The sequence below is a fragment of the Orcinus orca genome, chromosome 17 (assembly GCF_937001465.1).
Source record: "Orcinus orca chromosome 17, mOrcOrc1.1, whole genome shotgun sequence".
Classification (NCBI taxonomy): Eukaryota; Metazoa; Chordata; class Mammalia; order Artiodactyla; family Delphinidae; genus Orcinus; species Orcinus orca.
The window spans coordinates 72,715,444-72,729,718 of record NC_064575.1 but is presented as its reverse complement, the minus strand read 5'-3'; the positions used below and the strand labels follow the sequence as shown (position 1 = coordinate 72,729,718).

Below are 14,275 nucleotides of genomic sequence, written 5' to 3'. Positions count from 1 at the left end.
TGGGATTGGTGGCTTACACAGCAGCATTCCTCAACACTCTGGCCTGTTTTAACAACCCCCCGCCCCCCCCTCCCCGGTGCCTGTGCATAGTAGGTGCTCATTAAATGTCCCAGTCAGGGTGGCTGGCCTTGTATGTTGACTCATTAAAATAGCAATTGCTGGCATTTCTGGAGTTCTAAGTTTCTAAGTGCTAGTCATCCTTCTATGCCCTCATATTCTTTCACTTACTCTCGTTAACATCCTTTGAGGTGGGAACTACCGGGGCTACCATTTACAGATGAAGACAGAGCGGCAATGGATAACTGAGTCACTTAGGTCTCCAGTGGGGAGATCTGAAGTTGGGCAGCCTGACTCAACCCACTAGACCACACTGATCCTTTTAGACACTGGATTAGACTGCCCATCAGGGCCCTCTATCCAGGCAAAGAGAAGGACATTCAGTGGAAAGACACTAAAAAAGGGCAATGACTATAGAAGTAACAAACACGGCCCTTTTTCGTGGTACCCACCCAGGTGTCATTCCTAATAGCCCGGCTGGGAATTGGGGCTTGTGGAGTTCAGTGGAAGGGGAAATCTGTTTAGTGGAAGGTGGCAGTGCCCACGAAGTGTGCACAGAGCCGTAAGGTCCTTTTCACAGGCATATTTATTGCTGGTGAGCTTGAGTAGGTGGGTGAGGGTGGGCGTGCAAGGAGGCAACCACTGATTATCCGAGTGGCTGCCATCCACTTGATGGACAGGGATAATTAGTGGATTAGGCAAGCCCCAATCAGAAAATAAAAGCCCAGGAATGGTTTTGATGATGGATGGGCTTACGCAGCGCCTTTCATCAGAGGATCTTGGGAGCCCTTCATCTTGTAGGATGGGGTGGGGAAGGATGGCTTTGGGGACAAAGCTGTGACAGGCACCCACTTCTGGAAGCTGCACATTCCTGCCTTGTGCTTCAAGAAGCATGGAGTCCAGAGGCACTCCTGCTTTGGTCAGAAACTTCCTCTTGAAGCTTTGCTTTTCGTTTCCCTAAAGCCTGGGGTGTCCCTAGAAGAAGAAGGAGAGGGATGTTATGGACTGCGTTCCTCACACCCACCCTGGGGAGAGACCCGGTGGCAGGGGTGGTGGCCTCAGCCTATAGAGATGCTCCAGACAGGCTCTCCAACCTCCTGGGAGAAGCAGATCAGTTCTAGTATCCACAGGAAACCTGAAGACTTCACAGAATTATCCATAATCACACTGCTAATGGTGGTGACTGAACATTTCCTGTGCATTTCTATCAGACGTTTTTTGCACCAAGAGCTTTTCTTTGTTTGGGTTTTCTTTTTCACATGGTTGAGAATCTTGACCATTCCTGGGTCGACGTTACAGCTTGTCCAGGGCCTTTGCGGTTGTAATCGGGGGTTATGTGTTCGGAGCCCTTGGTCTCCACTTTACTTTGTCTGGGCTCCTACTGAACCCAGTGTAAAGCAGGACCCAGCCTGCCTACTGAGTGGCTTTCTGCAGCCCTGGGGCTGGGCCGGGAGGCTGGGTCTGTGCATCTTGCTGCTTGCACTTAGCAGAATCAGGGCAGCGCTTGGGCCACAAAGTCAGGCAGATTTAGGATCAAGTTTCAGCCTAGACCACTAGGATGCAACCTCCCTGGTCCTTGGTTTCTTCAGCTGTGAGATAATTAGGAGCACCCGCCTCACTGGGTTTTTGTGAACATGTGATACGCGTGTGTCTCAAGCTGTGCTCCTCCGTGTGTGGTCTATGGACCAGCAGCCTCGGCCTTACTCAGATTAAACGTGCAGCATCCAGGCCCCACCTCAGACCAAGGGAATCAGAACCTGCATTTTTGCAAGATCCCCAGGTGACGGATATGAAAGTTAACGTTGGAGAAATGCTGATCTATGTATCGGGCATCTAGCAACCGTTTAGAACATGGTGATGCCTAATGATGATGGTGGGGACAGTGATGCTTGTCGTGGTGGAAAGAAGGGCTTGGGAGAGGACCTGTCCAGTCGTATATCCAAGACTTGGATTCTCATCAGCCATGACCACTGGGGAGCCAGCCTCTGTCTGGAACTTTTGAGCTGGAACCCGACTCCCTATAGCCTGTCCCCGCTGGTCCCTGTTTCATTCTCAGCTGAGCCGAATTCTGCCTCCTCGTGAGAGTCCCCTCCAGCCTCTGGCTCCTCTCAGACAGTCCCTTCTCTCACCAAGGCTCCCGGCTCCTCTCTGTTCCCCAAGTGGCCGCACTGGTGTCTGATTCCCTGAGCTGTCCCCCGAGGTTCTGCCGTCACAGCGGCGGGGCTGGGAGAGGCAGTTGCTGCATTATTTATGGGGCATCGTTAACCAGCCGGGCTGATGAGTTACGCGCAGTTTATTCTGCTGCGCCGTGTGTGGGATGCCATCCCAGGCCTCTGTTTAATACAAAACAAAGCAAAGCAAAACAGAGCCCCCAGTCAGCATGACCCCTGGCTGAGCCCTGCACTCGGGTTAGGCAAGTGGCCTGCCCAGCCGTCTGGCTGTGGGGAAAGCAGAGGAGAGGACAGGAACTCGGGGGTGTTCTTGGAGCTCAACCTTGAGGGTAGGCAGGGCAGCCCACTTGCATGTTTGCTTAGGTGGCAACCAAACTCTTGGGGAGTCGACGGAGATCAGATGGTCTTTTTCCGTCAGAAGTAAGAGAATAACTTCATTCTCCTCCCCACTCCCCAAGGGACCAGGCTGCCGTCAGGTATGTGATGCGGTAGCCAGCTTCTCTTGTCACCATGCTGGTTTGGGATTTATGTCACTCGCCATCTGGATGAAGGCCCCGTTTGTAGTTCAACGCTGGATCTTGGCCTGGATGGCTGCCCATGGTCCCCTTGTCCATCCTTCCATCTCCTGCTTCTCCCAGCATAAATGTGCCACTCCGGTGTCCCTCGGAGGAGCCCACTTGTGCTGTTTCTGCTTCCCTGTCTTTGTTCCTCTTATCGGAAATGCTTTTCCTTCCTCCCTCCATTTTTCTGTCCTCGAGCCCACAGTTCAGCGGGGGAGACTCAGGCTCAGAGACGGCCAACTGCGTGATATGAGGGAAGCAGATGGGTCCCAGGATACTCTGCAGAAGGTGACATTTGAGCTGGGTGGTGATGGCCGAGTAGGAGTTTTCCAGATCGCTGAATCCCCCTGGAGGTTAGAACAGCCTTCGGAGGGGCTGTGTGGTGGGCGCCCCGACTGGTGGCTGCAGAGTTAGAGCCCGTCTTCAGGGAAGCCCCATCTCTCTCCCTGTAGGGAAGTGGAGACGGTCAGGCAGCTAGATGCAGAGAGCCCTCCATGTGCTTGCTGGATTTTTTTTTTGTTGTTGTTGTTGTTTTTTGCGGTACGCGGGCCTCTCACTGTTGTGGCCTCTCCCGTTGCAGAGCACAGGCTCCGGACGCGCAGGCTCAGCGGCCATGGCTCACGGGCCCAGCCGCTCCGCGGCATGTGGGATCTTCCCGGACCGGGGCACGAACCCTTGTCCCCTGCATCGGCAGGCGGACTCCCAACCACTGCGCCACCAGGGAAGCCCCTCCACGTGCTTGTAAACACACCAGCTTTGACGGGGAACTCTTCCATTCTCCCAGAACCCTGTGTGATCTGAGTTCTATTCTCAACAAACTGTCAGGGCTTTACAACCTCCCTGCCCGCCTCTCCAAAGAAATTCAGGGGGTTCCAGAGGGAGGAGAGCCTGTTTCCCTTCACCTGTGACTTTGGACTTGGCAGAGCCCAGGCGCTCGTTGACTTTGGTATGTCTGGAAAGCTGTGAAACCCTTCCATGTTCTCTGGTGAACTCCGCAGTGGGGTCTGTGTTGAGGCTTTCTCATAGCTCTGGGGATGCATGGTGAATAGAGCCCGCCAGACACATAGCCTCAGGGGACAGCTTTCTGGGACTTCTTGGTGGGCGGTGCAGATTAGAAAATTAAGGACCACGTTGGACTTGCTTTCTGAAAGGATTCTCAGTGTACACAGTGTCTCGACTGGCAAATTTCTTCTGAAATTTGAGTCTGCTCCCCTTTGCCCAGCCTTGTCTAGAACAACCCAGCGCTTTTTCTCTCAATTACCATTTTATCTTCCTACGGGTGCCTTCTCCCTCCTTCCTCACTTCCTCCAAGCGTTTGAATTTTTGTAGTAAAACTTTCAGGTGGGTAGAAACTTTCTGTTTTTCCTTGAAAGAAACTTTAAAAAAAAAATCTGAAACAACCCAACATCACCTTGCCTTTAAATTTTAATAACATTTATACACTTAAAAAAAATTCTCAACAAGGAGGTTTTTGTCTTCTGTTCTTAGAAGTTCTTTTTTTTTTTTTTAAAAAGAATCCATTAAATTATATATTGCCTAAAACAGGTGGGCCTGACACTCTTTGAGAGACTGTCAAATATCATCAAGTGGGGAGAGAGCTGCGGTTGGCAGCCTTCTTCTGGCTGAGTGGGTGTTCGTAGGCAGAGAGCTGGGTGCTGTACCCCCTAACTGGAGCGGGGACCCTCCTTTTGTTGCTAATTTGGTAAAGACTGGAATGAGGCTCCCAGTGGGGGCAGATAAGTAGTTTTTAAAGTGGTTTGAGCAGCTGTTTTCAGGCACATTCATCTGGGGTTTAAGTACTCCACCTGCCATGTACTTGGGAACGGCAGAGACATTGACTGACACTGTGTGTCCCACTGCCATGCTCTGTGTCTGCTTTAACTATGGTGAACTCATAGTGAGATGCACAGTCCGAACTGTACTTAGGACTAAGAATGAGGGATCCCAGCCTGGGTGGACCATCTGACCTTGAGAGTTTTAAACATCTCTCCCAGCATCCCGAAGGAGATTCCTGGGAGCCTGCAGACGCTGGGATCAATCCTGTCAAAGGTCATTGGACACTTACTGAGTGCCTGGCACTGCTCTGAGCACTTTAGATGTCTGACTTCATTTCTTCCTCACACCAGCCCTGGGCAGTGGTGACTTACCCAGGCAGAGGTCGGACGACCTGCCTGATGTCCCATGGCAGACGGGAGAGCTAGGATTCTAGCCAGGAGATGGGCCCCTGGAGTTTGTGTTCCTTATTCCTTCCCAACATTCTTTCAGTGTTCCGTGATGTCAGTGTTCAATAACAGTGATGGAATTATGCATTTTCTTTGTTGATCATTATAAGAAACTGGCCTGAGAGGTCAAGTGACTTACCCCCCATAATTTACTGCCAGGGCTGTGGCTAGAACTCAGGATTTGGGGCTCCCTGTGCAGGCCTTTGGCCATTCTGGCGTGTTTTCAGTGAATGTGCCTCACCTTTTTCTTTTTTAATTTAATTGATTTATTTATTTTTGGCTGCAGTGGGTCTTCGTTGCTGCATGCAGGCTTTCTCTAGTTGCGGTGAGCGGGGGGCTACTCTTCGCTGCGGTGTGCAGGCTTCTCGTTGTGGTGGCTTCTCATTGTGGAGCAGGGGCTCTGGGCACGCAGGCTTCAGCAGTTGTGGCTCGCGGGCTCTAGAGCGCAGGCTCAGTAGTTGCAGCGCACGGGCTTAGTTGCTCCGCGGCGTGTGGGATCTTCCTGGACCAGGGCTCGAACCCCTGTCCCCTGCATTGGCAGGCGGATTCTTAACCACTGAACCACCAGGGAAGCCCCTCACCTTTTTCTTAAGAAATATTATGGATCATCTCAGTGACCTTCTCCAGGGGTTCCGTGGATGGGAGTGGCTGCAGCTGGGGAGAGGAGGACCTGGCTCTCGTGTCTTACGTGCAGATGAGCGATGATGGTTCCTTTGGCTAGAAGTTGATGGTCCGTGTCTCTGAACATCCTCAGGCCTTTCCTAAAGCTTCTCATACTGTCTTGTGGACCAGAAAGGAAGGGATGCCTGGCTGAGGCTGTGATTGGTTAGTTGCACTCTTGTGCTCTTAAGGATGCTTAACTGATTTCCATCTGGACAGAGATCTCTAGTGACCAGCCAGAGGACTCTGATCTCAGCCTTTACCCTTAATTACTTGGATGTAGATGTAGAAGGCATGTTCATACCAGGACTTGTTAAGAAAATGGTAAGTATATTAATTAGGTGCTATACTTGGGATTCCCCACAGTGTCTTGATGGGCCTGGAAAGGTAGCCTGAGCCCTCACAGGGTTTCATTCAACACAAATAAAGTTATGCTTTGGGGTTGAAGAGACCCCCTGGGGCACAAAGATGGGATGGAGGCTCAGTGGTTTAGCAGATGATGACAGGACCTGTGCATGGATGTTGGTGTCAGTAGCTCAGATGTAGCTGCCAAAGGACTTCTGCCAGTAGCCAGCCAGACAGCATCCCTGGCCTGGTGCAGCTCAGTGTCCTGTTGGGAGCACACTGCCGCTTGCAGGAATAAATCCAGCACCTGCAGTTGGGCCAAGCAGGTCCCAAATGCAGAACTGATGGTTGTGATCTAGCAGCATGCACGAAACAGACTTTAGGGTTTGGGTGTATTGTAAATTCACGGTGCTGTTGTTGCCAGAAATGCTAATTTGATCTTAAATTTTTTTAACGTAATGACTTCATTGTTTTTATAAAAATGATACATGACCCTTATTTAAAAAAACAAAACAAAACTATGGCCATGGAGGAAAGTACAAACAAGAAAACAACACACTGGTCCAAATCTTAGCTCCCAGAAATATTCCATTATAATACTTGGTAGACGGTTTTCCAGATGTCTCTGTGCACATTTTCAGACAGACTTGATAGCTCGAGAAATGTATACATGGGCACTTTTATTAACATGTTTTATGCAAGATATTTTCAAAATAAAAATATATTTAATTTTACTTTCACTGAACGGAAGAATTGAAACTGAAGTGAAGTAGTACTGAAGAAATTGCAGAACTTCAGATAACTGTTTCTTCACTAGAAGAAATCAGTTTCTCAGACATTCTTCTAAGGCAGTGGTTCTTAACTGGGGGTGACTTTGCCCTGTAGGAGCCATCTGGCAGTGTCTGGAGACATTTTGTCACATCCAGTGGCATCTGTGAATGTTCCTGACATCTGGTGAATAGAGGTCAGGGATCCTGCTAAGCACCCTGCAATGTACAGGAACCCCTCCCCCTCCCCTGCCCCCCCGCCCCAGCAAAAGAAAGAAAGAAAGAATTATCTGGCTCAAAATGTCAGTAGTGGCAAGGTAGAGAAACTGTGCTCCTAAGCATAAGAGAAAAAGATTATTAAAACCATTAGGAAGGTGAAATCATTGTTTTAGGTCAGTTTCAGTTTTAGACTATTTTGATGGGGCTTCTGTAATAAAAGATGAGATGATTAACTTCATTATAGTTTTCCCATCCCCTCTCCTAATGACAAAATCAAGAGGTGTCATACGTTATTTTTACCTTGTCAAGGTTCGTAACATTCACATTCTAGCCTGCAGCTGTAACCGCCCCCCGCCCTAGTTTGCCCCCATCAGAATTGCACCTGCAGTTTTGCGTTCGTGTCTGAGCACCATACTTAGAAGAAAAGTAGAGACATGTGATGGAGTGTCCCCAAGATGCTGTGGGGATGTGAGGCAGGGGCCCGTGTAGACACAGAATTCCATCTGGGAGCTGAAAGAAGGAAAGCTGTGGATGAATGTGCTGCTATCCTCCGTTCTTTGAAAAGATGTGTGTGTGTAAGCAGGATTGATCTTAACTCTGTGGATCCCTAGAAGGTTAGAACTAGGGCTGCGTGGACCTAAAGGACAGGGTGGCTGATGTAGGTAGGCTGCCGTGGAGGGTGATGAGTTTCCTGTCAGCTGCAATGTGCTGGGGAACCACCTGTAATCATGCTGTATGTAGGTGCTGGGCTCAAGCCATCAGCTGAAGCAGCTGTATTCAGGTAACTTCCCAACCTCGAGATTCTGCTAGTCTAATAATGCTTCCCAGTAGTCTCCTCTCTTGGAGAGGAGCCTCAGTCACTCTGGTTCCCCCCTCCCTGCCTTCGGGGATAAGGGTGAGAAGAGCCAGAGCCATGATCAGGTGGTTCAGGGTAGAGCCTTAAATGGTCTACGTATCTTGAATTTGGACCCACCCATCTGTTGACTCAAAAAGTGATGCATCGGTATATGGCTTAGATTCTGCCAAACTTGTTCCACTTGGTATCTGTAGTGTTTACAGGATCACAGGGACGGAGCACATTCATAACCCATTTCTGGGCCAATACACTTGTATGTACAGTAATCTGGGCAACATGTCATAGACTGCAAAGGAAGAGAGCATATACTGTTTTCTGTATAATTGGAATTGAGTGTGCTGTCAATGTCTTCATCAGATGTCTATCACAGCATGACTTACTGACGTATGGCTTTGTTTTGTTATAGGGGAGCTATCCAGTTTGGGAAGATTTCATAAACAAAGCCGGAAAGCTACAGTCCCAGCTTAGGTAAGTAGAAACATGTCATCCCTAGGAAAACGGCAGCATCCCTAGACAAAGGATGGAATAGGATGGACCCAAGAGGCAAATTAGCGTTAGTTTTGGAAGTGTTGCAGATAGAGAAGCATGCAGTGGCGTTGCCACTTACTAGCCATGCGTCCTGACCTCTGATTCCTGTATGTAAAATTAAACTCATATCCGCTCTGCCTCCTTCCACTGGAATTTTGAGAGTCAGATGAAGTATGATATGTAAGGTCAGAATGGGCCAGGTACATGGTAACAGTTAAATCTCACAACCCCAAGAGATAAATAGTCTTGTTACCCCATTTTGCTGATGAGATAACTGAGGCACAGATAAGCTGAATAACTTATCCAAAGTCACACAGCTAGTATTGATAAATGACAGAGCAGGGAATTGATCTGAGGCAGTCTGGCTCCACAGTCCATTCTGATTACTGCCTACCCTTATAGAGTTTAAAACTTAGTTTGTATCATTCTGTTTACATGAAATGTCTAGATAATGCAAATCTGTTGAGACAGATGTAGATTTGTAGTTTACTGGGGCTAGGAGTGGAAAAGAAGGTTGACTGCAAATGGGCATGAGTGACCTTTTTGTGGTGATGGAAATGTTCTGAAATGGGATTGTGGTGGTGTTTGCATAACTCTAAATTTACTGAAAAATTGATGACTTATACACCTAAAAATGGTGAATTTTATGGTATACAAATTATGTCTCAATAAAACTGCTTAAAAACCAGGATCTAATGCTGATGTGCTCTAAGGGGCTATTATTATTGCCTCATCTTGTGCTTGTTAATATATCATTTCATATGAAATAGAAAATACGGCAACATCTTTTTGTTAAAGCTATATACTTCTTTTTTTTTCCTTTTAGTACATACTTTATTTTATGGAATTGTTATAAGCTATATGCTTTTGAAATCAGTGAGGGGAGGGGTGCGATTGCACTTAGAGGGTGCTTCAAGAGGGTTGGGACATTAAAAAAAAAAAAAGCAGTTATTTTCACGACCCCTATTCACGGCGTATTGGTTGGTTTGGATGTATGGGGATGGTTTTCCAGAGGACAAAGCAGGTAGGTGTTTTCTGAGATAAAAAGCCATGTGGATGACAGAGGAGGGAGGAATGACATGGGGTTTTTAGGACTTTACCTGTTGGCACCAGGGGTGCCTGCCCAGAACTTTAGCCATAGCACTGGGCATTCCCTGGCTCCCCAGCAGATAAGGAGAGAAGAACTTGGGAGACGTGGAACTTTCCCTGCCCATCATTCAGCTTCATGGGGCCTGGGATTTCCAGATCCATGAGTGGGCATCCAGATGGACCACGGGCTCCAGACTATGGCCCCTTTGCCACTTGTCAAGTCCTTTACCATTTCTTTGCTTACGAACCTTTGATTACTTTATCCTGGATCATATCCAAACCCCTCTGCCCCAGCTCTGCCGCTATCATCATTTATTTCAAATAGGTTAGTCTCCATCCTGTAGGAGGTCACCTCCTGTAGTAAAACAGTAAAACATTTAAGTCCAACCCCTCCTCCAACATTTTTTCTTATCCAGCCTCATTTAATTGTCTGACAGGTTTTCAGGGTTGACCAAGGAAAAGATGCTCTTCCCCTTTTACCAATGAGGATGCTAAAGTTTAAAATAATTAACTGATTAGCTGTCTTAAACATACAGAGTGAGACTTAAAGCAATCTTATCCCCACTGGTACAAAGTACCATATATATATATATTAACAATACGTAGGCCTCCTGAGGGCAGGGACCGTTTCCTTATTTTGTCAAACTACTAGTACCTGGCTGAGAGCACCATAGGAGCCTCAAGCACATGGTTTAATTTTCTGTGTTAGGGAGTGCATGAGGATAAGACCGTAGAAGAGGCAAATAGTCTTGGAGCATGTAAGCTGAACCCTCCTTTCTCCTGCTGATGGATGCGTGTTTGCTCGGCCCCATTAGAGAGAGCTAAGATGTCCTGTGAAAAAAGCAGTCAGTGAAATATGGCTCATCGGAAGTCGGTGTTTAAAAGCTCTTAATTCGTCACACTTGACCACGGTCTTGTTTTCACAGGAGCCCTGGTGACTGTGTAATACTCAAGGCACCTCTCCAGCTGTGGCTCATTAAATCTGGAAGCTCGGCCTTGACTTGAATAAGAATAAACCCAGCACGTGTATCAGATATTAATTATAAATCAGAACGAGCCATTTGTAACTCTCAGGGTGTTTGATAAAGCTAACTTTTCCATGGTGCCAACTCTTTAAGAAATATACTTTGACGTGGTGTGTTTTTTTTGTTTTGTTTTGGTTTTGTTTTGTTTTGTTTAGTGTGTATGTCATTGTGTTTTTTTTTTTTTTTTTTTTGAGCAGAATGTTCTCTTGCTCTACTGGAAAATATCAGGCCTCTTTTTTTTTTTTTTTTTTTTTTGCGGTACGCGGGCCTCTCACTGTTGTGGCCTCTCCCGTTGCGGAGCACAGGCTCCGGACGCACAGGCCCAGCGGCCATGGCTCACGGGCCCAGCCGCTCCGTGGCATGTGGGATCTTCCCGGACTGGGGCACGAACCCATGTCCCCTGCATCGGCAGGCGGACTCTCAACCACTGCACCACCAGGGAAGCCCCCAGGCCTCGTTTTGAAGCTTGGCTCTGAGGGACTATTGCCCAGGTTTTCCTGGGGACCACTCCATCACTTTCCGGGAACCTTTTGCTTCATAGCTACTCTTGCTTATGTTCAAAGGTCATTTCTTTCTTTTTTTTCCCTCTGATTTGAACTCATTCCCTTTTAGTCCTTATTCTCATCTTCATCCTTCAGCAATTTTGCATTGTTAGGAATGCTCAGTGGGGGCTGGATTCATGTGTGAAATACTTGGAAGTTAGCATCAGGCTGTAAATTCTGTTACAGAGTTCTTGTGAGTGAGCCTGGGGCTTGCTTGCTTGTCCTGGGTAATCACGGCCCTGAGATGCAGCAGTGCTTACTTTTCATTCAGTGACATCTTGGACCACGACTCTAGGAACCAGGAGACCACAGAGTGCTCAAGGCATCTTCCAGTGCTCAAGGGGATGTGAAGAATTCAGAATAACTTCTAGGACAGCAAATGAGTATAGTAACTCCTCCTCATTCTCAGCTTTTAGGAATTCAGAAGATGCTGTTTAGGTAGCATTCTAACGTTGAAAAAAATAGTATCTCAGTTTCCCTATAATTATGATTTAGGGGGAAAAGTCACATAGCCTGGATCTTGTAGTAGGATGAACACGGCACTGTAAGTCATGCTGGGCTACTGGTCTCAGCCCTGGTATGAGCTAGTGATCTTGAAAATCACTATGTAGCTGTGGTCTCAGTTTTCCCAACTCTAAAATGAATTGTTTAACCTAGACGATCACTCTCCAAGATTCCTTCTGCTAATCCATATAGCTATATTGTTTTCCTACTCTAAAATCACTTTCATGTATACCATTTATATTTTTTAATAAATTGTTCTTTTAGGCAGAAATACCTTTTTCCTCATTGGTGAAATTTTAACCTGGTGATAATTTATACTGTTGGGTGGGAAGAATTGCTAGCATTTATTGACTAGCACTGCACGACCTGGACGTTATTGGGGGAGAGTGCTAATATGAGAAGGAGAAAGTTTTCTTAAGAATAACGTGGGTCCACAAAGCCAATGGTTGTCCATGTGCAGTCGGGTTCTCTCTCCTGGAGGGTTACTTTCAGTCCTCAGCAGCAGTTGCAGCCTTTTTGCTGTCTTGCATCTGCTAGTGTGAGACATTCCTCATGCTTTTGTTTTCTGTTTGCATCTTAGGACAACAGTAGTAGCAGCAGCTGCCTTCTTGGATGCCTTTCAGAAAGTGGCTGACATGGCCACCAACACACGTGGTAAGCAGGTGGAGGGATGGCTCCCAGCATTGACGGCGCTCAGCGTGTGGGCTCTTACCCTTGGGCGCTTTACAAGAATATAGAGCTTAAGTTATCAGAGCTTAGCTGACTCATATTTAAAAATATATAGATTTTTTAACTCTGTGGGATTCCACATCGTAGAAGCTGCAAATCGTTCTCTAGATAATAAAGTGCACGAGAAGAGTGAAAAATAAATGAAAGGAACCACTATTTATGCCTGAGATGGCTTGTTGTGTTTTTAAATTAATTAATCAATCAATCAATCAGTTAATTAATTGGCTGCCTTGGGTCTGCATTGCTGCACGCGGGCTTTCTCTAGTTGCGGCAAGCAGGGGCTACTCTTCGTTGCGGTGCGTGGGCTTCTCATTGCGGTGGCTTCTCTTGTTGCGGAGCACGGGCTCTAGGTGCGTGGGCTCAGTAGTTGTGGCTCGAGGGCTCTGGAGCACAGGCTCAGTAGTTGTGGCGCAAGGGCTTAGTTGCTCCATGGCATGTGGGATCTTCCCAGACTAGGGGTCAAACCCATGTCCCCTGCATTGGCGGGTGGATTCTTAACCACTGCGCCACCGGGGAAGTCCTGGCTTGATATGTTTTTGTGATCACTTTTAATGATGTGCTGGTTGTAGAGTCCTGAGCTGTGTGTTTACTTGCAATTTGTTTTTCCCTCTCATGTGTCATCTTAAGATTTTCCTCAATCCCTTGTGGAATGAGAAGCAGTGAGAATGATGGGTTAGACCATTTTTTCTAGGTTCCCATAAAACGAGGAAACCTATTATAAGTAGCGTCCTATTGTGTTGTGTCTGTTTGTGTGTCTCCCACATTTGACTGCAAACCCCTACAGGTATAGACTAGACGGTGACGTGTGCGTGTCTGAACCCTCCCAAAACATAGTACCTGGAACACAGTAAGTGTTTAAAGTATGTTTATTAAATCAATGAACAAAGGGAAATCTTTTGAAAATTTGTAATGGTTTTTCAGTGACTGTGAATCGTAGAAAAGAATATTCATAACGTGTGAAAGGTGTAGAGAAGAAAGTAAATCTGTCTGTATCCAGCACCATCATTAGAAATGTGACATTACCCATAACCTAGAGACCCCCCCATTCAAAGGGGGTGCTTTCCTTTTCATTCTCAGAGAATCTCTCCTGCCTCTTTTTTTTGCCTTCTCTCTGCGTCTGCTTGTGCACTGACGGGCTATATGCCTGTTCTTGTCATTGTCTTGGTGACATGGGAAAATGTGGGTGTTGGAGGCCAGTGTTGGGGGGATTGTTCCCAGTCACACAAGAGTTAAGCTTATCTGAAGCCCATGATGGGTATGTACCTCCACTGGGTTTCAGTATGTACCCATTTACCATAGGTGCTTAATTAAATATTCAAATGAATTTGCAGTGAGGACTCTTCTCATTTAAGATACTTGAAAACCGCTGATATTTCAGGCAGTGTCATAGGGCCACAAAAATCAATATATTACTCGACATGTCCTGGAGGAGCTTGTAGTGGCAGGGGGGCGGGGGGGATGCTATGTGCAAATGAAGAATTTCAGTGTGGAAATAATATGTTTGGTATGGTAATAGTGGTAGAACAGAGTGCTGGGGGAGTATGGAAAAGTGAGCAATTAACTCAGCTCAGGGAGTCGAGGAAATTCTCCCAGGAGAAGTAGTATTTCTCCTCATTTCCAAGATGCCAACGGTGTTTCAGAAGGTTCCCTAGGAGAGTGTGATGGAGACATCAGAGCGTTGGTTTCTTCATCTGGTTTGGCAGCTTGACATGGGTCTTACCCAGTACCTTTTTCTAAGCCCCTTAAAAATTTTGTTACGTAACACATATGTGTGTGTTATGGAACCTTTAGAATATACAAGTATAAAGAAGAATACAATGGTCATGCCAGTGTTCACTGCTGTGAGTGTTATTGGGTCGGTTTTATCATATTTTCTTCGCCCGCGGCAGGATCTGGACTTGGACTCATCAGTCATATGGATGTCTTTCTAGAATAGCCATCAGAGTGTGTCGTCCTTAAAAGCGTTGCTCCATTATTTTAAAGAACTTACGTATCTGGTGT

General features: G+C 46.9%; 1 protein-coding gene across 7 annotated transcripts in view; it reads left to right on the top strand.

The window, feature by feature from the left end:
• The window catches only part of MTSS1 (MTSS I-BAR domain containing 1), a 159,380-nt gene that overhangs the window by 12,463 nt on the left and 132,642 nt on the right, over window positions 1-14,275 (top strand). For all 7 annotated transcript variants that reach the window (XM_033419826.2, XM_004265329.4, XM_012531456.3 and 4 more), the window contains exons 2-3: window positions 8,264-8,325; window positions 12,126-12,199. In XM_033419826.2, coding sequence (XP_033275717.1) covers window positions 8,264-8,325; window positions 12,126-12,199 — 136 coding nt within the window. The remainder of the gene's footprint in view (window positions 1-8,263; window positions 8,326-12,125; window positions 12,200-14,275) is intronic.